General features: G+C 46.5%; 11 protein-coding genes across 11 annotated transcripts; 6 read left to right on the top strand and 5 right to left on the bottom strand.

Moving 5' to 3' along the window:
* Window positions 1-218: 218 nt before the first annotated feature.
* Window positions 219-848, top strand: V1512DRAFT_111345 (uncharacterized protein). The gene has a single exon (XM_066912894.1). The coding sequence runs from the start codon at window positions 307-309 to the stop codon at window positions 661-663; it is 357 nt and encodes a 118-aa protein (XP_066769231.1). The 5' UTR covers window positions 219-306; the 3' UTR covers window positions 664-848.
* V1512DRAFT_230715 (major facilitator superfamily domain-containing protein) lies at window positions 569-2,889 on the bottom strand. Its single transcript, XM_066913964.1, has 3 exons — window positions 2,711-2,889; window positions 2,538-2,658; window positions 569-2,491 (listed from the first exon to the last, which is right to left on the bottom strand). Exons 1-3 carry the CDS (start codon window positions 2,766-2,768, stop codon window positions 1,033-1,035), a joined length of 1,638 nt encoding a protein of 545 aa, XP_066769230.1. The 5' UTR covers window positions 2,769-2,889; the 3' UTR covers window positions 569-1,032.
* Window positions 2,890-2,911: 22 nt separating this feature from the next.
* V1512DRAFT_268238 (phosphoribosyltransferase-like protein) lies at window positions 2,912-5,144 on the bottom strand. Its single transcript, XM_066917436.1, has 7 exons — window positions 4,831-5,144; window positions 4,731-4,782; window positions 4,592-4,665; window positions 4,472-4,543; window positions 4,368-4,426; window positions 3,606-4,319; window positions 2,912-3,558 (listed from the first exon to the last, which is right to left on the bottom strand). The coding sequence occupies exons 1-7, from the start codon at window positions 4,961-4,963 to the stop codon at window positions 3,397-3,399; spliced, it is 1,266 nt and encodes a 421-aa protein (XP_066769229.1). The 5' UTR covers window positions 4,964-5,144; the 3' UTR covers window positions 2,912-3,396.
* Window positions 5,145-5,214: 70 nt separating this feature from the next.
* V1512DRAFT_268234 (uncharacterized protein) lies at window positions 5,215-6,728 on the top strand. Its single transcript, XM_066917435.1, has 4 exons — window positions 5,215-5,237; window positions 5,287-5,653; window positions 5,701-5,806; window positions 5,860-6,728. Coding segments are annotated over exons 1-4 (921 nt in total). The 5' UTR covers window positions 5,215-5,235; the 3' UTR covers window positions 6,306-6,728.
* V1512DRAFT_111282 (uncharacterized protein) lies at window positions 6,348-8,375 on the bottom strand. The gene is made up of 2 exons (XM_066912893.1): window positions 7,977-8,375; window positions 6,348-7,926 (listed from the first exon to the last, which is right to left on the bottom strand). Exons 1-2 carry the CDS (start codon window positions 8,052-8,054, stop codon window positions 6,391-6,393), a joined length of 1,614 nt encoding a protein of 537 aa, XP_066769227.1. The 5' UTR covers window positions 8,055-8,375; the 3' UTR covers window positions 6,348-6,390.
* Window positions 8,376-8,391: 16 nt separating this feature from the next.
* V1512DRAFT_268231 (uncharacterized protein) lies at window positions 8,392-9,363 on the top strand. The gene has a single exon (XM_066917434.1). It carries the CDS (start codon window positions 8,426-8,428, stop codon window positions 9,164-9,166), a length of 741 nt encoding a protein of 246 aa, XP_066769226.1. The 5' UTR covers window positions 8,392-8,425; the 3' UTR covers window positions 9,167-9,363.
* On the bottom strand, window positions 9,157-15,660 carry V1512DRAFT_268229 (acyl transferase domain-containing protein). Its single transcript, XM_066917433.1, has 4 exons — window positions 14,782-15,660; window positions 12,947-14,738; window positions 10,334-12,897; window positions 9,157-10,288 (listed from the first exon to the last, which is right to left on the bottom strand). The coding sequence occupies exons 1-4, from the start codon at window positions 15,596-15,598 to the stop codon at window positions 9,237-9,239; spliced, it is 6,225 nt and encodes a 2,074-aa protein (XP_066769225.1). The 5' UTR covers window positions 15,599-15,660; the 3' UTR covers window positions 9,157-9,236.
* Window positions 15,661-15,926: 266 nt separating this feature from the next.
* Window positions 15,927-21,787, top strand: V1512DRAFT_278356 (3-oxoacyl-reductase). Its single transcript, XM_066917960.1, has 4 exons — window positions 15,927-17,968; window positions 18,015-18,228; window positions 18,272-20,823; window positions 20,873-21,787. Exons 1-4 carry the CDS (start codon window positions 16,064-16,066, stop codon window positions 21,731-21,733), a joined length of 5,532 nt encoding a protein of 1,843 aa, XP_066769224.1. The 5' UTR covers window positions 15,927-16,063; the 3' UTR covers window positions 21,734-21,787.
* A 110-nt stretch (window positions 21,788-21,897) lies between these two features.
* V1512DRAFT_293312 (uncharacterized protein) lies at window positions 21,898-22,774 on the top strand. Its single transcript, XM_066918332.1, has one exon. The coding sequence runs from the start codon at window positions 21,906-21,908 to the stop codon at window positions 22,740-22,742; it is 837 nt and encodes a 278-aa protein (XP_066769223.1). The 5' UTR covers window positions 21,898-21,905; the 3' UTR covers window positions 22,743-22,774.
* On the bottom strand, window positions 22,653-23,237 carry V1512DRAFT_230698 (uncharacterized protein). Its single transcript, XM_066913963.1, has 2 exons — window positions 23,190-23,237; window positions 22,653-23,139 (listed from the first exon to the last, which is right to left on the bottom strand). Exons 1-2 carry the CDS (start codon window positions 23,221-23,223, stop codon window positions 22,832-22,834), a joined length of 342 nt encoding a protein of 113 aa, XP_066769222.1. The 5' UTR covers window positions 23,224-23,237; the 3' UTR covers window positions 22,653-22,831.
* On the top strand, window positions 23,020-24,425 carry V1512DRAFT_230694 (uncharacterized protein). The gene is made up of 2 exons (XM_066913962.1): window positions 23,020-23,312; window positions 23,349-24,425. Exons 1-2 carry the CDS (start codon window positions 23,290-23,292, stop codon window positions 24,394-24,396), a joined length of 1,071 nt encoding a protein of 356 aa, XP_066769221.1. The 5' UTR covers window positions 23,020-23,289; the 3' UTR covers window positions 24,397-24,425.
* The last annotated feature ends 22 nt before the right edge of the window (window positions 24,426-24,447 follow it).

Below are 24,447 nucleotides of genomic sequence, written 5' to 3'. Positions count from 1 at the left end.
TTCTTTGTATTTCTCGTGCTTGCTACTTTTCAGTGATGTTTTCTCGCTTGTTTCGATTCGTGTCTATTGTGCTTCAACGTCTTTACTCGTGATTTTCTATCTAGAGGCGCTTCGCTGTGCTTGGAAATAAGGTGGTTGTGGTTACTGTGCTTGGAATTGAGGTGGTTGTAGTAGCTGCGGTGGTGGTAGTCGTTGTGTTGTTGTGATTGCTGTAGTGATCGTTTGCCGTTTCGCTCACTCTATGTTTGATGGCGTGATTGGCGTTATGGCTTGTAGTCGTTGCTGGCATTGTCGGTGTCATTGTGGATGCAGTGTGGTTCATTGTGGTTGGAGTTGCAGATGTTCGTCGCTGTAGGTGCAGCCAGGTTGCGAGCTGGCGTGGGTGTCGGTGTCGGTGTTGGTGTCGGTGTCGGTGTTGGTGTCGGTGTTGGTGTCGGTGTGGGTGTCGGTGTGGGTGTCGGTGTGGGTGTCGGTGTTGGTGTCGGTGTCGGTGTTGGTGTGGGTGTTGGTGTGGGTGTCGGTGTGGGTGTCGGTGTTGGTGTCGGTGTTGGTGTCGGTGTCGGTGTGGGTGTCGGTGTGGGTGTCGGTGTGAGTGGGCGCGGGCGTTATGGTATCAGGAGTTGTTATATATTCTCTTGCTATGAGTTTCTGTTCTTGCTATAGTGTTCTATCAAATTATTGTGATATGAATTAATGGGTAAAGGGAGAGCTGTAGTATTGCGATCATGTCCATTCCAGGATTATTGTGAGACCATGCATGCACGTATGATCATGGCGGATTCATGATTTTTTGGTAGGTATGTGTACTACAGTTACAAGTTCGACACTTCAAGCTGCCGAGAATAGCATCTCCCCTAAAACCATGATCTATACACATACATTGGACATAACATGTATACTAAATTAAAACCGAACCACAGCCACAACCTCTAATCCCAAACCCCTCGCAACCCAAATGCCGTGCAAGTCCTAAACCCTGTACGGGGAATAATTTTTGAATGTGAATATGATGATATTGATTTTTAAACTGATTTACTCAGCCTCGACTGCGACGCTGTTGACGGCGTCAGCCTCCAGCTGTTCTCTCTCCTTCCGAATCTTCTCGTATCTGATGACGCACAGGGCCAAGATGGCAGCGATGAAGGCACCAGGGAGTGTGATTGCGAACGCAGTACGGTAGCAGTCTCTGCCGAGATCGCAAACCTGGCCAACCTGTGATCCAAACCGGCGTTCGTAGGTCTCCATTGTTGAGTTGAATGAGTCAGTGATGTTGCTGTAGCCAGACGGGTTCATGTAGTACTCGTCTTCGTTGATGAAGTAGCTGTTGCCGTCGTAGATGGCACCGAAAGCGAAGGCAAAGATGTCAGAGCCAGCGACGGTGGCGACGGTGAGGAAACCGTAATTCTCGGAGAATCGCTTCAGTCCAAAGATCTCGGAGATGATAGAAGCGTACGAGCCGAAAAGGGCACCGTATCCCATTCCGTTGAAGATGGAGATGAACCACATAAATCGCGAGGAGGTGATTGTCAGACCACCGATCTGGGCGATGATGAAAACACAAGCAGAAGCAAAGATGACCCACATGCGCTGGTAACCACGCTTGGAAAGCCTATCAGCAGAGTAACCAGCAATGATACGCGAAATGAACGAGAAGACCGAAACCAAAGAAACCTGAATGGCCTGGTTTTTGGCAAGATCGTTGGGAGAGATGAAAGGGTTATTGTAGGTAAACAATGCTCGAAGAACGTAGCCAGCAGACAAAATGTACATCAGACCAGTTCCAGACAACAATCCGTGAATGCAAAAGTGAACCCAGAATCTAGGGTCACGGAGTAAAGCCCAGCCGTGAATATCAATCTCGTTAGGGTCCTGGAGCACAATCTCATCGACAATCGACTCAGCAGTAGAAGAAGACGAAATCACCGATTCCTGCTCAAATTCAGAAATTGAAGCATAATTAGCCTCCTTTGACTTGGCGTCAGCGGACGAAAGAGACGACTGGTTGGTACGGGTGTGACGGAGGAGAGCATCAGTCTCGACATCCAATAAGCTGTCAGGAATGACAGCGACCTCAGAGTCAACAATGGTATCTAATGGAATGTGTCTAGCAAAGGGTAATCCAAGGAAGACCAAGCCAGAAGCCAAAAGAGGGATCATCAACATGAAATTGCCGGTATCACCAGGAAAAGCGGCATTTCCAATCTGAGAGAAGAAAAGTGCAGACAGACCGTATCCAGCGACAGGAATAGAGGTAGCAGTACCTCTAATATGAGGGAAATTGACAGCAGCACACTTAACACAAGCATGGTATGCGAATGTGTTTCCCGTTGAAGCGACAATCATAAAGATACCAACGAAAGCTAACGATCTCAGTTCCGAGACGTAGGCATAACGCATCATCATGTATCCAAACAGAATCAGACATCCTCCGATGATGATTGGAATGTGAGGTTTCTTTCTATCAATAATAACACCTGCAGGAGGACCTGAGCTTGAGTGAGTTAGTAACGGTCTATGCACACAGGAGCATGACATACAAATAAACACCAACTGAGCCGAGAGTAGCGATGACCGATGACTGAGTAGCAGTGAATCCTAGTCTAGCAGCCAACTGAGGGCCATATGCTGAGTAAACATAGTGAGTACCGGATCCCAGGGCTATACGCGTTAGTATAGCTTACTATTAATAGCCTGTGACTTGACTACATACAAACATAGAAGTTAGCCAATAGTGACACGTAACGAGCAGTTGAATGATCGAAGAACATTATTTAGTTTTGTACTTGAATACGCAACTAAAATTCCCTATTTCTTGAGGAAAACAAGAGGGAAAGGAGGAGACTTGAAGGCGTAAGGGAGAGCCAATGCTCTCTCAGTAAGACGTTGAGTGCGTCTGCGTATGTAAGCGAAGATAACGATAGGCCGGGAGGCATTTAGCTTGTGATTTTATATTATTTATGCCATAATCGCGTAATACATTATACTTTTAGCCGTTTATCAGCTCATGCTGAGAATAACACGTTTCTACAGTACTTCCGATACCAAGAGACGAATACGAATACGACTCTCGAAAAATACGACACTTTCAACCGGATTGAGTATATTCTAAACAAATAAAATATCAAATAAATTGTGAGACTGCTTTCTTACACGCGTAACGTAGAACAAAATCAAATTACGCGTGTCTTTTACAGACTTGGCTTAATCTTCCAACGCTCCGTTAAGACACAAACGATATTGAAATATTCGTAGGTCCTGCAATCCAAAGACTGCATCGCTGGGTATATCTACTACATCAATAGATTTCTACGAATGACTGAATTGATAAATAAGATTAAACCAAACTTTTGTTGAATCCAATGCAGAAGATCCCATCATATATGCATTATTATTTGTTTATTCAACCATTAGTAAATGATCAAACAATGCTGAAATACTTTCTCCGTAATGATTACGGCGGATGCATTCAGCAAGTAGTGGAGAAACGTCAATCACAGTCAGTTTATGTGATCTGGCTCGCTGTTCAGCAGATATTGGAAACGTGTTTGTAACAATAATCTGTTCAAGTCAGTACTTAAAGATATACAATACCATTCAATACTAACCCGATCAATACACCATGAACTTTCCATTTCTTCCAAACATCCTTCGCCAAATACTCCATGAGTAGCAATGATATAGATACGCTTTGATCCACAGTTGATTCGACAATGTTCTGCTGCAGCAACAAATGATCCCGGTCGATCGATAATGTCGTCAATAATGATTGCAGTTCGATCTTTGACATCTCCGACCAATGTAATCATCTTCTCACTGTCCACAGGTTCATCTTCTTCATCATCAGAAACTACTGCATCGATTGTACCACCGAGTGCATGGTCATGTTGTGAGTTTAATGAGTAGATAGAAGAGTACATTGCTTCATTGTCTTGTGATGCGTGAGAAGTATCTGTGTCAAGCTCTTCAGCAGGAACTTCATAGTCATCATCAACAACGTGTCCTTGAACAACTCGTGCAGTCCGGATTTCCGACATTGTCATTGAATCCGTCTCTGCTTCATCGCCAGTATCTCCATTAACAGCTGGGGATGCACGGGACACCGGGAAGTCATTCTTTCTTCTCTTGTCTGTATTAATCATTGCAAAGTCAATCTTTAGAGCATCAGCTAATGATGTTACTCTTTTCGCACCGCCAGGATTCTTTGACACGACTACAGCATCTCTCCAATCTGCTATATTCAGTTTAATCCATCTTGCAAGCGTAGGTCCAGCATGTAAATTATCAACTGGCTTTGTGAAGAAACCTTGCATTTGGGCGGCCTATATATTAATATTGCTTCTTCCAAATATTTCTTCATATCTACTTACATGAAGATCCATAGTAATTACATGATCTGCACCAGCCATAGTCAATAAATTAGCAATCACTATTCGAATCAGTATATTTTTCGAAGTATTATTATTCACTTTACTTCTTGCTGTTATTGCACCTCTATGTCTCTTCATTTTGCTTTGTTTCGAATAAGGAAAATAAGGCATAACAGCTATATTCATATTAACCAGAGTATAATATCATTCAATACTTCACTAACCTGTGATTTTGTTTGCCGATCCACCTCGGCACGCCGCAATCATGATGAGCAGCTCCATGATATGATCATTCACTCTATTATTCCCTGATCAATCCAGTCCCTCACCCAATATACTTAATATCATTCTAATACTACTCACCTATTGCTTCCACTTTGAACAATATAACAATCTTCATCACGAATTGATTCATCTACTCAATATTACTAAACACTTCCCTCTCGTCCTATCTCCTTCATACCAATTGAAACTGAAGTCTCTCCATTCGCAAACTTCTTTAATGTACACTTTCCTTCTGCAACTCCTAATCGATCACAGATCAACCTCCCGAGTTCAGGATGAGATGAACCAATGAAAACTTTGGATCGTCTCATTTCTTTCGCACCGCCCAAGCAAGTAAAAGATATTCCAATTCACTCTTGATCTTCTTCGTATAAAAAAATACAGAATTTCCCCGAAATTTAAAACAAAAAATTCAAAATCAATTTTTGGTGATTTTTTTTGCTGAACATTTCCCAGTCCGGGGAATATTTGATATTGCATAAAACTGTCATTGTTATGCCTTAATCATGACAGTTTATACACTATAAATCAACCTCCTAGAAGACGCGAATTTCCCACTCAAAATCACCAAAATTCAATAAAAATGTAAGTTTTATTTTAATTTTGGTTTTACTATGCTAAATCTAGTTAAAAGGGCTGATCCAGAGTCGCGTTCTCAGACGCGTCCAGCTTCAATCTCGAGATCGAGGTCTCCTTCAGTTGAACGAGGCAGAACGCGATCAAGAACTCCTTCAGCTAAGAAGAGTAAGTCTGATGATGGCTCAGCGTCACGAAGTCTGTCACCGTCGAAATCCAGATCTAGGTCGCGTAGTTACTATTCGAGATCATCACGAAGTTACTCGAGATCTTACAGTTCTCGTAGCAGAAGCGGAAGCAGTCGTAGTCGAAGAAGTTATTCTGACAGTCGAAGCAGAAGCAGGAGTTACAGCAGCAGAAGCTACTCATCACGTTCAAGATCACGATCTCGCAGTCCAACACGACCTAAAGTGCTGCCCGATAGAGTATGTCGTGTGCGTGCCCTGGCCAATTGATTTACTAACATGAGTAGATTGCTGTCGAAAAACTCACCAGAAACGTGTTTGAAGGACATTTACGTGATATTTTCTCTGCTTATGGAAAGATCACTGATATTCGGTTACCAATGAACGCAAAATGTGTGCTTTTATTACATCATGAAATATAACATCAATCGCTAACAATTATACAGTACAAGTTAATAACGGCGTTGCTTACATCAACTATGACAGTTCTCAAGCTGCAGACAGAGCGATCGCACACATGGACGGCGGCACAATTGATGGAGCCAAAGTCACCGTCCAGCTTGCAACACCGCCTCCGGTGCGTTCTCGCGGAAACCGAGTTAATAGACGAGGCGGTTTCCGTGGTGGGTTTGGAGGCGGTGGCAGAAACGGTGGGCGTGGTGGGTATAGAGATAGCTATATGGCATCTGCTGGAGGTCGTCGTCGATCGAGAAGTCCACCAGGGCGTCGATCACGAAGCCCGCCAGGTAGATATGGCAATGATCGATTCAGTAATCGAAGCAGAAGATCACCTCCTAGGTATGGGGGATACGGCAGCGGCGGCGGCAGTGGTGGTGGTGGTCGCCGTTCTCCACCTCCGTCACGCGATTCTGGTAGATATGGCCGATATTAGGCATGCACGTTGCGTTGTAAGAGTATTAGCGAGATTGCTACTAGCAAAAAAATGTTCAAAATTCGCATTATTTTACAATATCTATTTACAAGAGTGAGTTACTTTCTGTCGCCAAGTCATCCGCGATCGAATCTTCTCTAGGCGAAAACATTCGCTTGCTCAGGATGGTGTGCTGGTCAATGAACTTTTGCAGAAGCTTTCGTCGATCGTCGTAAGCTTCATCATTAACAGTCACAAACACAACTCTAGCGTTTTCGGCTGGCACTGCAGCTCGGATCGAGTCAGGATTGAAAGCTTCCATCTCAATATCGCGAGGTGTAGACACTCGTGTTCGTAATAGCAGCGTACTGTATTCCGATAGCCGGCTGACTGCATTAGAGCCGCCGACAACGTAGATTCGAGAAAGGCCAGGAAAATGTAGACCAGCTAGCTGGTTAGCGGATGCGAGTATGATGTCCGGTGAGACAGTCTTTGAGTCTGTAGATTTGTCAAACATTGTTTGCGTATCAATCAAGCCGTAGCCATGAACTTGATCACTGTCGATTATTTTGGTGCCACCGAAATAGTTTAACGACACAGCAGAAACGCCAATGTCGCGTAATGTGCTGCGTATTGTCAAATGTGACGCATCAGCCGGAATGATCACGACTGCCTTTTTCATACCATCCTCTTTGAGCAGCATTTTCAGCCCGATCAAATCATTTCGCGTGATATCCGATGTAATAGGTTTGTATCTAACGGACTCTTGTGTCTCGTCATTCATACTCATATCTTGTAGTGTCTTTGTCGTTGGATCAAACGTCACAGTATATGTATCAACAAACGGCGTGCTCACTGAAAGCCCAGAGTATCCAGCCACTCCATATGTGTTCGTTCTGCCGGCTTTGATCCAGCTGGAATTGCTCGCAAAGTGATACAGATCGTCACCTGAAGTTATTGCAGACGTTAGTAGAATGACTTGCAGCGGTACTTTAAGCGAATACGTTGCCAACGCTGCCTTGCGCAGCTTGAGGATGTAGTCCATCGCTACCAGTACCGGTCGTTTATGTTTCTTCTTCTTTTGCGACTTGGATTTGGGGGTAGGTGCTAAAGCTAAATCTGGGCGAATGAGATCATCTGCTTCATCAATCACAACCGTTTTTAAATATCCCAAGTTCAAGTATTTCGTCTGCTCTGGATCTGCTAGCATATCCAGTAGACGGTTCGGGGTAGCGATCAGAATGTTTGGGGCAGGGCACTGGCTGAGCAAATCCAATTGCAGTTTCTCGTCTTCAGGCCCCATGCTCGACCTATACACAAACTGCACAATTTCCTGTGTTTTCAATGGCGCGTTTCCTGATCTCAGCAATGATGAAATCACTTCAATGTACTGGAACCCAAGCTCAGTCGACGGAACCAATACCAGTGACGAAACACTTGGTAATGGCGCTTTGTATCGTGGCTGTGAGATCAAGTGTGCTGCTGTCGCAAACGATTTTCCCGTGCCTGATGGAGAGGCACATACGAATGAGTTTTGGTGTAGTAGTGCAGAAAGTAAAGCGGACTGAACCAAGGTAGGTGCTCTTATTGTAGGATATTGAAGATTTATACTCTCTAAAACTGCTTTTCTTACTCCGAAGTCCTGCGAATCATCAGTATCATGCTTATAAACCTTCAATACAGTACACACACTAAAGCCAGCAGAATCAGGCATAAGAAGTCGACGAGTACTCCGTTTAACACCTGACATTGGCTTAAATCCGTTGCCATAATTGACACTCTCCTTCCTTCCAGTTCTCACACCGCTTTCTAGTGGTTTAATCTCATGCTTTGGCTGCGCAGGTTCACGTCTAGACAGATCCAAATCATGTTCTTCGCAAACTGCATCTCTAGCCGTACTCAATTGACGATATATAACGCCACGTGTCCTTAACGCTCTAAATTTCACACTTCCCCATCGTCGCAATTCGCAAATCTGCTGCCTCATACCAAGGTTTCACTTTCTACAAAAAGTCTTTGACATGCCTGTTGGGACAGAAAAAAATATGTGCCCTAACCCAATAAATTTCCTGGAGGTGCGGCTTGTCGACGACGTTCATGAACTTTTCGAGTCTTTGAACTGAGTAAGAGGGCACATTGAAATGTCGGTGTCGGCCAAAACTCAGGTCGAGTTGCTACAGCTCTCAAATGAGTTAAGCTCTGCTGCTCGAGCTGCTGCGCCGGAGTTTACGACCGTCGTGTCGAACCGGCGGCGGAAAGCCCAGTCGTCAAAGTACAAAGCACGGCCACCGCCTACGGCTTCAGAGCATGTTGCTTCAATCAAGCGGATGCGGGCAGTTATAATACAGACAAAGTTTTATGCCGTGTTGAAGCAGTATGTTATGGCTGTTGCGTCGGACGTGACCGAGATCAGGTGTCTGGCACTTGGACGGATTAGTGAGACGGAGATTTCGAAATGGCAGACCGCAGTGTTGGATTGTCTTAGAGCCGAGCTTGGAGTGCAGAAAGTGTCATGTTACGATCCCGACTTTGTAGAGCTTGATAAAGAGATCATGGGACTTATGAACATTGAGGTCACAGGTGAACACGTTGAGCTCGTGCGGTCACGGACATTGTACTACATGCCACATGCGCCTATATTTCTAGTCGACAGGATCATGGGCGAACCGGAGGTTAAGTTCGTGCTTGGGAATGACGTTAGTGGGTATGCTGAGCGACTTCAAGAAGAAATCAACTTGGTATACTCGAGTTTACGTGCCGCGGTAGACCAGATTGAAGACGGACGACAAGATACCTGGAACCGGAGTAGAATCGATGATGGTCTAGCGAAGAACTATTCATGGTGGACGAGTGTGAATGATTTGGCGATGCATTGGCGATAATAACATTGTATATTAAAAAAGTTATCAACAAAAAGGAAACATTATATCATAGCAAGCTAAGTTCCAAACCTTAAGCAGTCTCATACTTCTCCCAGTTATCAATGATGTTTCTAATCTTCGCGCTTCCAGTCAAATCATACACTTCCTGGAAGTATTCCTTTGAAATCTGGAACGGCTTGGCGGTCAAGTTAGGGATGTACTTGCCAATCAAGTTAGCGGGCTTGACAGCCTGCTGAGGCAACTTCTTAATCAAGAACCTGTTGAACGGCTTCACACCAGACCGGAGGTACGAGGAGTGGAAAGGCACGGAAATGCCCTTCAACGGGATCGTAGCAAATCCTCGCTCAAGATCGATCGGCTGCGGCTTGGCTTCGCTCTTCTTTGCAATCTCGGCTACAATCTCAGACAGTTCGGCCTTGACGTTCTCGATCGACATGGTCTGCATCAGCTTGTCAAGGTCAATTTTCTGTACCTTCATGAAATTGAGCACGTTGGTCATGCAGTCAAGCGCACGCAAGTCGCCCGCAGTGACGTACTGCGTGTTTTCAACATTGTAGTTCACAATCTCCAACAACCACTTGGTCTGAGCGGCAATGTGCTCAACAACGTATCGCAGAGCAGCGTCGTTGAATGTCTTTGAGATTCTCGATGGGTTCACGGCACACATACCATAGTTTGAACGGCCAAATGAGTCTCGTGGCACCGCGACCTGCATGGTCATACCGCGGTAAAACACGACGTCAACTAGTGACTCGATCGGCATAACGTCACCGAGCGCCGCAAGCGCAGAGTATTCACCGAGCGAGTGTCCAGCGTACGAACAGTCAGCAGGCACAAGGCCCTTGGCCTTCATATCTTCAAATGAGGCTTTCTCCATCAAAGTCAATGCCGGCTGTGTGAACTGGGTCGCAGACAGCAATCCTGTTGGCGACTGGAACGTATACGAAGCTGTGTTTTCGGTGATGCTCTTGAAAATCTTCTCAGACTTAATGGTACCCTCGGCGTCAACGGATTCAAACATCATAGACGTGTAGTTGTGACGAATAGCCTTTCCACGAGGTCCGCCAAAGTGAACGGTGAACTCCTTGGGATTGTTCTTGACAATGTTGATAATTGAGAAACCTGCAGAATTAGTACATTTACCAAGCAATCACGTAATTAGCATACCATAATTGTTCAAGAAATGACGATCAGCTCTGTCCCAAACCTCGCGGGCAACAGGTGAAGACTCATACAAGTCCATTCCCATACCCTGTTCTTGTGATCCTTGTCCGGTGAAGATGTAAGTCGACACGGGTTGTTCGACTTCCGCCTGCCCAAGCAGCACGGTATCACCTGTGTCCTTGTTGGTCGTCTCGACCTTGACAATCTTGCGACCGCCAATCATACCGACATGCTGCAACTTGGTTTCAATGTTGTCGTTTGGCAAAACCATTCCGACGAACGAGCAGTTGTAAGCGCGAACACGCGACGCATGGTTCTCAGCAGCCCACGCCTCGACGAGCGAACGCACAGAGGCGGAAGAGTACATACCGTGGGTGATGTTGCCGCGTAGATTAGCGTAAGCAGCAAACACACGTGATACGTGAATAGGATTGTAATCACCAGACACACGCGCATATGTCTCATTAGTGGCTGGAGCACGAGACACAAGTGCAGTCGAACCGTGCAAAGGAATTGGATTCTCAAACATGATTGGCTGCTCAATCGTGCTTCCGTGCCGCTCGAGGTAGTCAACTACTGGGTTACCATGCGAGTCGTGGGCCTCATATGACACGCTTCCGACCTGGATGATCTCGTGGGTAGGAAGCTCAAGCAGAATCTGTCCAGTAGTACGAACAGTCGAGTACACGGTCTTGTCCTGATAGGTGATGAAACTCTCCAATCGGAAGGTTAGAGTCTGGCCGAGAAGGTCCATAAGTGGATCGTTTAACTCAAACCAATCCTTTGATCGCAGAACAGCAACGTCCTTTGCAGACTTGAGAGTCAACTGCATCGGCAACTCAGACTTGTTCTGGAAAGTATTTTCAAAGTCAGTGTATGTGCCACGGTACAAGAACTGTGATGTGACCTCCATAACTGGCTCATTTTCTCGAGAAATAACACCGCAAACTTCAACCATCTTGCCAGAGACCTGGTTCAGAACGGCGTTGATTCTAGCTTTGGTGTTGACAACGTCGTCCTTCTTCAACGGTTCAGCACCAGGATACATCTTGAATGAGTTTGACAAATGAACAAGTTTAAGCAAGTCACCGTCAATAGCTTTGGGAAACAAAGCTTTGATGATTGCCTTCCAACCGACAAAAATGGCGAAATCCATCGGAGCGTACGTGGGCTTTCCAGGTCTGTCGACAAACGCCTCGCCGTTGTTGCCAACAGCGTACACAAAATCGGCAATTGCCTGTCCTTCAACTTTAATCGAACCGCCTTCAATCTCGTCGGTCGTCGTAAGGTCGGAAGGATATGCGTCCGGTCCAAACCACAACTTCCAATAAAATTCCTTGATTCTGTCGTTTCTGTCCTCCATTACTTCACGAATAGGAGCAAATCCGACTTCAGGATGGTACGTGAACCAAAGCTGCAGGCCAACAGGCTTGGCCTCTGCAGTACGGTCGTCGTACAGAGTCATTGAGATTTTGTTTGTGCCAGGCAGCTTGAACGCGTCAATGACGACAACGTCCTTGCCCTGAATCTTCTCTCTAACGACGATACGAGTCTTTTCTGGCTCACCAGCATCAATAATGTTGACCGTGACACCGTACGCCGGTGTAAAAATGCGCTTCAATGGGCTGGTCTCGTACTTCGTTCCCTGAACGAACACATCAGTAGTAAAAAACGCGTGACGCCATCCAAGCGTCTTTCCGCCGAGTAAACTAAGCCACTCATCCGCGTTTGGCAAAGCTGCGGATCCGGATACACCTGCATCAAGAGTATATGTAGTTGTGTTTCCGGACGAGGTAACAGTTAAACTGTCAGCCTTAATTGTGACGTCGCAGGTTAGCTTGCCACCAAAGTACTCAATGACTGGAATATCAGACTCTTGGCCAGCATAAATGTCCCGGGTTAAATACTCGATGTGCTTGTTGTGGATTCCGTCCAAAATGTCCTTGACGGGTTCATCAACAATCTTGGTATATTTAGCGGAGACAGGACCTTGCAAGATACAAGTACGTTGAACGTCTTGTCCAACAACGGCAGCCAAATCCTCAGACTGCCAAAGCGAGTCTTTCTTGAAATATACCTCAAAGTTATCGTCCAGCACGGGCACAAACGGAACAGGCTTCTGCGACGGCCGCAAAGTAAGCATGAGGAAGAACTCCATGTCTTGAACGTTGATAAGCTGTTGCGAAGCTTCAGGGTATGCAGCAAGAATGCGCTCGACAGCCGGTTCGGGCACATCGAGCTCAGAGTAGGACTGCAAAAGCGAAGGGCAGCCAGTTTCGTGAGTGAATCTCTCTTCAATACGACGGATGTAGTCACCAGTCATGTCGCGAAGTGTACGGTCGATCCAGCGCTTCTCCTGCGAGATATACATAAGCTCGACAAGTCTGGTCAAGATTTCACCGTAGTTCATGTCTTCGAGCTCGACGACCTCACCGGCCGCGTTCTTGCCAAACCAGACTTTCTGGAAGTCAGCGTTCAACTTCTTAATGATGTAGTCGTGTTTGGCTTTAAGCGCGTCCACACGCTTGTTTCTCGGCAAACTGAAAATTGTTGAGTCCATTTCCTTCCTAGATTGATTGTTAGTTCTGATCAGTGTACGCTATACATGATGCTTACCAGAAAATAACACCGCGAGTCGCGAGCTTGTGAATGGGTTCGCCCATTTCAGAAAGGACAGTAATCACACCACCTGTAGGCTTCTGGTATGTCTTTTCCCAGTCTATGTCATCAACACCGGGAGCGTCAACAATGGCCTTCTTCGCACCAGCCGAGGTGTGTGACTCCTTAGCAGTCATGATACGCGAACCCAACAAGAATCCATCAAACGGCATAGGAGGATATCCGTAATTGGTAGACCATTTACCAGTCAAGTACGGATATGTGTCGTCAGCGCCTCCAAAACCGGATCCTGCAAGAAGAATAATGTTGCTGCAACGGCGGATACGCGAGTACGTCTGCAGGATTGGAGAGTGGAAATCTTCAAACGAGTGATGACCACCACCACGGCCACCAGTCCACTGGCAAACAATAGGGAAGTCTGGGTTGGCCTGTGCGATGCTGATGACTTGCTGAATTGCATCGAGCGAACCGGGCTTAAGACCGAGATGTTTGATTCCAAGAGTCTCAATATACTCATTGGCAACTTCGATGGAAGGAACGCCGGCACCGATGGTCAAACCTTCAATCGGAACACCCTCTGATCTCAATTTCTGGATAAGAGGAATAGCCCAACCCATAGCACGCGGGTTCACGTAAATCAAGTTGACCGTGATACCGGCACCAGGAAAGATTGACTTTTCAATCTTGTAAAAAGCTTGAGTCAGTCCTTTAGCATTAAAATATCCACCTCCGCCAAGTTCGATGTGATAACCGGTGTTCATGGTCGCGGCAACAAAGTCTGCCGGAACAGTTGACGGGGTCATACCGGCAACCATAATCGGAGGCTGCCCTAAAAGACGAGAGAACTTTGTGTCGACAAAGGTTTTGCCAAACGCAGTCTTGACAAGTTTAGGAGCAAATTCAAGACCCCAGTTGGCTGCGTAGATTACCGAGTCTTCTTCGCGATCAAAAAGCTCAGGCTTGTATCCAAGCTCTGGAAGAGATCCTTCGAGTGCACCGGCAAGGATGATACGAACACCAGTGCCCTCCTTGTTTCGGTGGGTCAAAACACCAAGACCAGAGACACCCCCTGGACCAAAGTCGATGATGTGAGTGGCCTTAGGGAATGCAGTCGCACGTTCCCAATGAACCGGAAGACTGGTGATCATGTACACAAGACGATTAACAACCGAGCCGTCTTCTTCAGTCAAATTCCGAAGATCATGACCGTCAAAAGTGTCATAGACAGGAATCGCGAGTTCCTCTGGCGAAATTTCAATTCCAGCAAGATCCGAAATAATCAAATCATACGCTTCGTGAACATATGGCGAGTGAAACGGAGCCGTGATTGGCAAAAATTTGTTCGAGAACTTAAGTTTGCGCTGAGAGTACGGCACACGATTCTGTTCGAGTCCAGTGGGAGCACGAGACTTGCGGAGCGAACGAGACAAACCGTACAACGACTGAGGCGGGCCTGTGACAACAAAGTTTCTAGCACCGTTCTCGAGGGAGATGGTGACGTGTTTCTCGGTTGGGAGATGAGAGTTTGTAAGATCAACGTGCTTCTGGACTTGTGATTTGACAAGATCGCGAACCGACAACATAGGTGAGGGTCTACCCTCGCCTTCATTGACACAATCTTCCAAGATTGACGGGGCAAGAGAAGTACGTGGGTAAGTCTGCTGAGCACGGCATCCGATCCAAAACAGAATATGAAGGATTTTGGTCGCGTTTGAGTAAAACGACTCCCAAGAAGAAGACGCAGCGATTGCAGCGGCAGTGATGACACCTTGAGAATGACCAGTTGTTCCTGATTATGTTAGTTAAACATTTAGTGAATTTGAAAAGCGTACCAGAAAGGAAAGATCTAAATTCACCAGGATGCTTTCCAAGGACCATACAAGTAGCGACATAGTGAGTCAATTGAGTAAGACCAATCAATGGTAAGGAGACCGGAGCAGAAACAAGATAGTCGAGATCAGGAGTTGAGTCAGGATCACGAAGCCATCTCATGATATCAAGGCCATTTGAGTATACTTTAGCAGTTCTTTCTTCTGCAGCCAATGCAAGAAGTTCTTTGGCGCAATGATCAATAAATTCAGAGACCAGACCGGTATATAGAGAGTGAAGACCACGAAGTTCATCAAAATACTCTTCAATATTTCCCTGACCACCAAAGATTGCGTACAAATGAGCTCTTTGATCTGCAGCAGCACGAATCAATGCGGACGAGTGGCCCTTGATTGGGCGATTTACGGCCAAACGGGCCGAATAATAAGCACGAATCACTGCTTCACGATTTGCAAGTTCACCAGGAAGTTTAGCAGCAACTGCATGAACTTCATTTGCACGAAGGAATCGTGATTCGAAGTCAGTTAAGACAAGCGCAAGAGCATCATCGTATTGACCGGTTTCTTCAGTTTGCTTAACGACAAAGGCAAGGAAACGAGCCACAAGTTCACAATCAGAAACGGGTTCATTTTCGCCAATAAAATCCTCAGTTGCAGGAGGTAAAGACACAGCAAATTCATCCCGAAGATGAAGGACCGAGAGGTAAAGACCAGTTGGCACAAACAAGCTGTACTCCAGTGAGCCATGAACCAGTGATACAGGACGAAGAGATAGCTGAGTATGTGGAGTTGCCACTCCAGTTTCAGCACCTGCGTACATTTCTTATTAAATCTATCAGTGTATGATTTTATAAGTAATTGAATTGTAGGCAGAAAGAAGAGAGAAAAAGAGCGCGAATGCGACCGAGAAAGATTTGGGGACTTTTTGCTCACGATTGGACGTGCGGCTCATTTATGTGGCTGATAGGGGTATGGCTGTGCGTGTTGAGTGTGTGCAGATGTGGCTATGCTGTTGGGTATTAACTTTTTTAAGTCACGTGACGTAAGTGTTGGGGGTTGTGCATACTAAATTATGCAGTTATGCTGTATATAGGTAAATGCTAACCTGTACGTTTAGTTCCAGCACAACACAACATATATAATTAGTACGTAAGTGTTATTTTGGGCTTAAAAATACTGAATCGCCATTCCGGTGGTCCATTCAAAAAAATACTCGGATCTCCTCCAATCTTGCTTGACCTCTTACTCTCTCTCATAACACATCTCATTAACAACAAGAATAAAGATGCGTCCAGAAACTGAGCAAGAACTAGCTCATACTCTTTTAATTGAGTTACTTGCGTATCAGTTCGCATCTCCTGTTCGTTGGATCGAAACTCAAGATGTTATCTTTCAAGAATTCAAATCGGAGCGTCTCGTCGAGATTGGACCTTCTCCAACTTTAGCTGGCATGGCAACTCGTACTTTAAGTGCAAAGTACGAATCTTACGATGCTGCTTTATCTCTTCAACGTCAGGTTTTCGCATATTCAAAAGACGCTAAGGAAATCTATTACACTCCTGATCCAGTAGCAGAAACTGAACCTGCAGCTGAATCTTCTTCTGCTCCTGCTGCTGCAGTTGCTGCTGCTACATCTACTACTCCTGCTACTGCTGCTGCAGCTCCTGTCGCAGCACCGTCAGGTCCTGTGGCTGCAGTTGCTGATGAGCCAGTTAAGGCTGTAGATCTTGTTCGTGCTCTTGTGGCCCAGAAACTTAAGAAACCTTTTGACCAGATCCCTCTTTCAAAGGCAATTAAAGACCTTGTTGGTGGAAAATCAACTCTTCAGAATGAAATCCTTGGTGATTTGGGAAAAGAATTTGGATCAGCACCTGAGAAGGCTGAAGAGATCCCGCTGGAGGAATTAGGTGCCTCAATTCAATCATCTGGATTTAATGGTCAATTGGGCAAGCATTCAGCTTCTCTTGTTGCTCGTCTTGTGGCCTCGAAGATGCCCGGTGGCTTTAACTTGACTTCTACTAGAAAGTACTTGCAGGAACGCTGGGGTTTTGCAGCTGGCCGTCAGGACTCCGCTTTGTTGCTCGCAATTACTATTGAGCCACCTGCTCGTTTGGCTGCTGAACCTGATGCTAAGCGTTATCTTGATGAAGTTGTCCAGAAATACGCGTCAGTCGCTGGCGTCACTCTTTCTTCAGGAGCTGCTGACTCTGGCGCCGGTGGCGGTGGTGGGGCAATTGCTATTGACTCGGCTGCTTTTGATGCTCTTACCAAAGACCAAACCCATCTTGTTCGTCAACAGATGGAACTGTTCGCAAAGTACTTGAAGGTCGATCTTCGTGCTGGTGACAAGCTTTTCGTTGATGAACTGGACTCATCTTCTGATCTCCGTAAGGAACTTGATCTCTGGTTGGCCGAGCATGGCGACTTCTACGCGACCGGAATTGTGCCCGTGTTCTCTCCACTCAAGGCTCGTGTGTACGACTCGTCGTGGAACTGGGCTCGTCAGGACGCTTTGGCAATGTACTACGACATTATTTTTGGTCGTCTCTCTGTTGTTGACCGTGAGATTGTCGCGCACTGTATTTTGCTCATGAACCGATCTAACCCGACTTTGCTCGAGTTTATGCAGTACCACATTGATCATTGTCCCGAAAAGCGTGGCGAAACGTACCTTCTTGCCAAACAGCTTGGACAACAGTTGATTGACAACTGTCGTGACGCCCTTGGCGTCGATCCGGTGTACAAAGACGTCACATACCCGACCGGACCCAAGACAACTATTGATTTGAAGGGCAACATTTCTTACGAAGAGGCTCCTCGTCTTGCTGTTCGCAAGCTTGAGCATTACGTGAAGGAGATGGCTGCCGGTGGGAAGATCACCGAGAACCGCAGCCGCACCAAGTTGCATTCGGATCTTGCACGAATCTACAAGATTGTGCGCCAGCAGCACAAAGTCAGCAAGAGCTCAAAGTTGCAGATCAAGACTTTGTACGAGGATGTCATGCAGTCGCTTGCGCTCGAGTCGACTGGCTCACCTGGCAACGTGTCGCCTCGTCGGACCAAAAAGAACGGCAGGAAGTTTGTTGAGACTATCCCGTTCTTGCATTTGAAGAAGAAAGAAACTTACGGATGGGAGTATTCGAAGGCGCTTACAGGCATCTATCTTGAGACTCTTGAACAGGGTGCCAAGGTGTGTTCATTCAGTGTTGACTAGAGCGTTTGACTAATTATTTTAGGCTGGAATCTCGTACAAGGGCAAATGCGCTTTGATGACTGGTGTTGGTGCCGGTTCGATTGGTGCTGCTGTTATGCAAGGGCTTTTGTCTGGTGGTGCAAAGGTGGTCGTGACCACTTCCCGTTATTCGAAGGAGGTCACGGAGTATTATCAAGCAATCTATGCTAAATATGGTGCTAGTGACAGCACCTTAATTGTTGTTCCATTTAACCAGGGTAAGTCTTTCGCGCCGCTGTCATTAACAACGCTAATGAATAGGTTCTAAGCAGGATGTCGATGCTCTAGTTGAGTACATTTACGACACTAAGAAGGGTCTTGGCTGGGATCTTGATTACATTGTTCCGTTTGCAGCCATTCCCGAAAACGGCAGTGAGATTGACAACATTGATTCCAAGTCCGAGCTCGCGCACAGAATCATGTTGACCAACTTGCTCCGTGTGCTTGGTAATGTCAAGGTACAGAAAGCTACTCGTGGGTTTGAGACCCGACCGGCACAGGTCATCTTGCCGTTGTCGCCTAACCATGGTACGTTCGGATCCGACGGTCTTTACTCTGAGTCGAAGCTCGGACTCGAGACTTTGTTCAACCGGTGGTTTTCAGAGTCCTGGTCAGCGTACTTGACTATTTGCGGTGTTGTAATTGGATGGACACGTGGTACTGGACTTATGAACCAGAACAACTTGATTGCAGAGCGCGTTGAAGGTCTCGGTGTTCGCACGTTCTCTCAACAGGAAATGGCTTTCAACATTCTTGGACTGATGGCGCCTGCAGTTGTTAACCTGTGCCAGCTTGAGCCTGTTTTTGCCGATTTGAACGGTGGAATGCAGTACATTCCTAATTTGAAGGATGCGTCTGCTCAAATCAGACAGGAGTTGTTACAGACGTCTGAGATCCGACGGGCTGTTTCGGCAGAGAACGCGATCGAGTACAAGGTTGTGAACGGTGCCGAGGCTGAACGTCTACATAAGTCGGTTGTGATCCAGCCGCGTGCAAACATCAAGTTTGAGTTTCCTGAGTTGAAGCCGTTTGCCGAGTTTGCGCCTTTGGCCGGAAACTTGCACGGCATGGTCGATCTTGAGAAGGTTGTTGTTGTTACCGGATTCGCGGAGGTCGGGCCGTGGGGTAACTCACGCACCAGATGGGAGATGGAAGCGTATGGCTCGTTTTCGCTTGAAGGCTGTATTGAAATGGCGTGGATCATGGGTTTGATTAAGCATCACCACGGTCAGTTGAAGGGCAAGATGTACTCTGGATGGGTTGACACCAAGAGCAATGAGCCAGTTGACGATTTTGACGTTAAGGCCAAGTACGAGAAACACATTTTGGAGCATTCCGGAATCCGGATGATTGAGAGCGAGTTGTTTCAAGGATACGATCCGAAGAAGAAGCAGATGTTGCAAGAGGTCATGATTGAACATGATTTGGAGCCGTTTGAAAGCTCGAAGGAGACTGCGGCCGAGTTCAAGCGGGAACACGGCGACAAGGCCGAGATTTTTGAAGTTCCTGAAACTGGCGAGTGGACCGTGCGGATTTTGAAGGGTGCGACGTTGTTGATCCCGAAGGCGCTCAAATTTGACAGACTTGTTGCCGGCCAGATCCCGACTGGATGGGATGCGCGCCGGTACGGTATATCGGAGGATATCATTGGCCAGGTTGATCCAATCACGCTTTACGTTCTGGTGTCTACGGTTGAGGCATTGTTGTCAGCCGGTGTGACTGATCCGTACGAGTTTTACAAGTACGTGCATGTTTCCGAGCTCGGCAATTGTACTGGATCAGGTGTTGGTGGTATGACTGCGCTGAGAGGGATGTATAAGGACCGGTTCCTTGACAGGCCGGTGCAGAAGGATATTTTGCAGGAGTCGTTCATCAACACGATGTCAGCGTGGGTGAACATGTTGTTGCTTTCGTCGTCTGGTCCGATCAAGACGCCAGTGGGAGCGTGCGCGACGTCGATTGAGTCTGTTGATATTGGGTACGAGACGATTATTTCCGGCAAGGCTAAGATTTGCTTGGTTGGCGGATATGATGATTTCCAGGAAGAAGGGTCGTTTGAGTTTGGTAACATGGGAGCGACTTCGAACTCGGAGACCGAAATTGCGCATGGTAGAACTCCGGGTGAAATGTCTCGACCTGCGACCACGACGCGTGCAGGGTTTATGGAGTCGCACGGTGCGGGTATCCAGATCATTATGACTGCTAAGCTGGCGCTTGAGATGGGGGTGCCGATTTATGGTATTGTTGGCATGACAGCGACCGCGACCGACAAGATTGGCCGGTCAGTGCCTGCGCCAGGTAAGGGAATTTTGACGACCGCGCGCGAGAACCGGTCTGACAAGTATCCGTCGCCGTTGTTGGACATTAAGTACCGACGTCGGCAGCTTGAGAAGCGCAAGACGCAGGTGCGGGAGTGGACCGAGAGCGAGATTCTTTACTTGCAGGAGGAGGCGGAGGCCATGCGTGCGCAGTACGCTGATTTTGACGAAGGCGAGTATTTGCGTGAGCGGGTTAAGCATATTGAGCGGGAGGCTGCTCGGCAGGAGAAGGATGCGCTTTCGCAGTGGGGCAATGATTTTTACAAGCAGGATGCACGAATTGCGCCGATCCGAGGAGCGTTGGCTGTGTGGAACTTGAGTGTTGATGATCTTGGAGTTGCGTCATTCCATGGCACGAGTACGGTTGCGAATGACAAGAACGAGTCGATGACGGTTGCGAATATGATGCAGCATCTCGGCCGGTCTAAGGGTAATGCATTGCTTGGTATTTTCCAAAAGTATTTGACTGGACATCCCAAGGGTGCGGCAGGAGCTGTGAGTTTTTTCTTTTAAGGAGATTGTGAAGATTTGCTAATTTTGGTAGTGGATGTTGAACGGCGCACTTCAGGTCTTGAATAGTGGATTAGTACCAGGGAACCGGAACGCGGACAATGTTGACAAGGCGTTGGAGCAATTTGATTTCATTTTGTATCCGTCGCGCAGCATTCAGACAGATGGAATCAAGGCTGCGAGTGTGACTTCGTTTGGATTTGGACAGAAGGGCGCACAGGCTATTGTGATTCACAGCGATTATTTGTTTGCGACTTTGGACGAGGACGTGTATGAGGCGTACAAGGCCAAGGTTAGTGCACGACACCAGAAGGCGTACCGGTACATTCACAATGCGATGGCGAGCAACACGATGGTGCAGGCCAAGACCGACCCGCCTTATGCTGCGGACCAAGAGGGCCAGGTTTACTTGGACCCGTTGTCACGGGTCGAAGCGAAGGGTAGTACGTTTGCGTACCCGAAGAAGGCTGGCAAGTCGAAAGTTGCGGAGACCGAGAGTGCGTTGAAAGAGATGCTTGGTGCAGGTGGGAGCAAGAATGTTGGAGTTGACGTTGAGGCGTTGAACAGTGTTCCGATTGAGAATGAGACGTTTGTCAGTCGGAATTACAGTGCTGCCGAGATTGCGTACTGCAATGCTAGTGCTGACGTGCGAGCCAGTTTTGCAGGGACGTGGTGTGCGAAGGAAGCAGTGTTTAAGAGTTTGGGTGTCAAGAGCGCTGGTGGTGGAGCTGCGATGGCAGAGATTGAGATTTTGCGAAAGGACGGTATGCCTGTGGTTGAGCTGAAGGGCCAGGCCAAGAAGGCGGCGGAGAGTGCTGGAGTTGTTGGTGTGAAGGTGTCGATTTCACATAATGAGTTCCAGGCTGTTGCGGTTGCGGTTGCTGATGTCAATTAGCTATACATGACGTACACATCATATATATAATTATATAGTTATCATACACATATAGTCAAGTAGTGTAGTATAAATAGATATCTAGTGGGATAGTGCGGACTAGAGTTCAGGGGTAAAAAATTGGGAGAAAGAGCGGCGAGAAGAGCGGCGAGAAGAGTGGCGAGGAAAGACAATGTCGTTGAGCAACAAATGCGTGCGGACGCAGTTGAGTCCTGATACGACTATATTGAGCACTAGCAGTATGAGTGATCACGTACGATGTGGTCCCGAAGGTTGTATAGTTCAGAATGAGAAGGTCGTGGTCGGGACGTCTATTGTAGGTGTGCAAGGTGTACAAGGCGGGCGACGACGGGCGGTAATACTAGGGGAGCTGCAGCAGTTGCGTGCGCAGTTCAAGGGGGCGGTTGGGATGTGGTTTGAGTTTAGTACTAGTAGAAGGCATAGTAGGCGGGCTGTTGAGGAGATGTTTGTGAACCGGAGTGCGAGTGCGAGTGCGAGTGCGAGTGCGACTGAGACGACGGCGACGAATGGAAGGAACGAAGTGAGTGGAATGAGTAGTACGAATGGTACGAATGGTGTCAGTAGTGTGAATGGTGTCAATAGTACAAATGGTGCAAATAGGAATGCGAATGGGAAAGGAGTAGATGGAGTGAGTGGGAATGGAGATGGAGACAAAGACAGGGAACAAAATAGCGTGAATGAGAACGAGAGCGAGTCGGAAGCAGAATCCGAGGAAGAATGGAATGAAGGATACAAATACTGGAAAGCACAGAGACGGAGATGGACAGTTAAGAGCAGTGAAAGGCGACGACAGACATTGAGCGTTGGACCGGAGTCGTATGGACGAGTATACAATCTTCTTGTGAATGAAGGTCGTCGGTTGAAGAATCCAGTGAACTTGAGTGATGCGACGAAGATTCTCGTATCAGGATGGAAGCAGAGTGGGCAGTGGCCGCCAGTTAATGGGCCACTTGACCCTTTAATTGGTAGAAAGCGAGAGATTAAGTGATTATATATTGTTATTAGTATTTTATAGATGTAATATTATATATATATATATATATATATATATAGAGAGAGAGAGAGAGAGAGAGAGAGTCATATATCGTGTAAAGGGCCATTAGTAAATAGAAGAGTCTGTTCAAGCGCACTCAGTTCAACTTCAAGTATCTCGGCCCAATTCTGAATATCTCCAGCCTGTTTTAAAGCAATTGAAGCATTTGTAACTAAATCTTCATACTTTCTAGTCTGTTTTGAAAGGACGTGAGTCTGTAATTTGATATCTTTTGACTGAGTCGCGATGTGTTTGGCATTTGTATGTACCGACGTGATTCTCTGTCGCAAATCATGATCAACGTAGTGTGTAAGACTTTGTAAGTCTCGATAGAATTGATAACGAATTGTTGCTGTTTTTATCGTTAATAAGTACGTAATGGTTTTATTAGAAAGGACTTGCCTGGCAATCGTTCATTCATTAGTCTTTCATTCATTAATGTTAGTGATGATGAGTAAAGAAGGGTGGGAGTGAAGAACTTAACTATACTTTATATATTATTATGGACAAAGACACAACGAACAGTATTGCTAGTGTTACTAGTACTAGTACTAGTACTAGTAACACTAATACTAATACTAATACTAGTAGTATTAATACTGGTAATAGTATAAATAACACTAGCAATAGTAATGGCAATGGGGGAATGTCAATATCGTCAATGCTGATGTCTCCTCCATTACAATCAGCTCAGTCGGCACACTCAATTCAGCCAGCTCAGCCGGAGTCAAACAGTGCTCTTTCAACGAGTGCTGCTACTGCTACTGCTACTGCTACTAGTAGCGCTATTAGTAGTGCTACAGGCACAATTACAGGCAACACAAACAACAGACACCACCATCATCACCACCACCATCATCACCACTCTCACTCTCATTCTCACTCTGAAGTATCACCATTCACAGTCGGCCCAACTCTTCCCCCAGTCCAATTTGACCCTGTATGCAAACAAGCCGAACCAGACCCAGTCAGAGCTGAAGACGCAGTCGCGATGGTGAAAGCACTTGACGTTACGCATTCCATGGTCTCTCCTGATGCAACTGTCGAGATCAAACATGAGTTTAGGACTGTGACCGTCAAGAGCGACGATGTAGTCTCTGCTGCGAATGCAATCCCAAGTAAGAACTTGGGATCGCTGGTTTACTCTCCTACGCCGGCTCGACAAGTGTTTCTGCCTAGACTACAAGATAATGTGAATTCGATACTAGATGTTCGAATTCCGAGGAGATTCATGTCACGGCACTTAAATCCTCACGCCAACAAAAGGGAAATATGGGGGACTGATGTGTACACTGATGATTCCGATATCGTTGCTGTGTTGTATCATTTAGGACACCTTCCACCTCCTGACGACGTAACTGGTGACTGCATTGCTACAATCAGAGTATTACCCACACTTGAACGGTATCAGGGATTGTATAGGAACGGAATGAATTCAAGGTCATGGCTCTCTGGACATGACGGAGTGAGTTATAAGGTAGACAAGGTCGTATTTGTATCTCGAGGAAAAGCTGAAGATCGTGGATTTTCGATGAAGAAGAGACGATTAGACGAATGGAGAATTCAAAAGAATTGGACTGATGAGAAGTATGGTGGCGAACATTTATAGCTTAATCTAATCGTACGCTCCTTCTTTCATACGCACACGTAGTCACACTTT

The sequence above is a fragment of the Lipomyces arxii genome (assembly GCF_038497795.1).
Source record: "Lipomyces arxii strain Phaff 12-163 unplaced genomic scaffold V1512scaffold_32, whole genome shotgun sequence".
Lineage (NCBI taxonomy): Eukaryota > Fungi > Ascomycota > Lipomycetes > Lipomycetales > Lipomycetaceae > Lipomyces > Lipomyces arxii.
The sequence above is the reverse complement of the archived record's forward strand: the minus strand, read 5'-3'. Positions and strand labels throughout refer to the sequence as shown.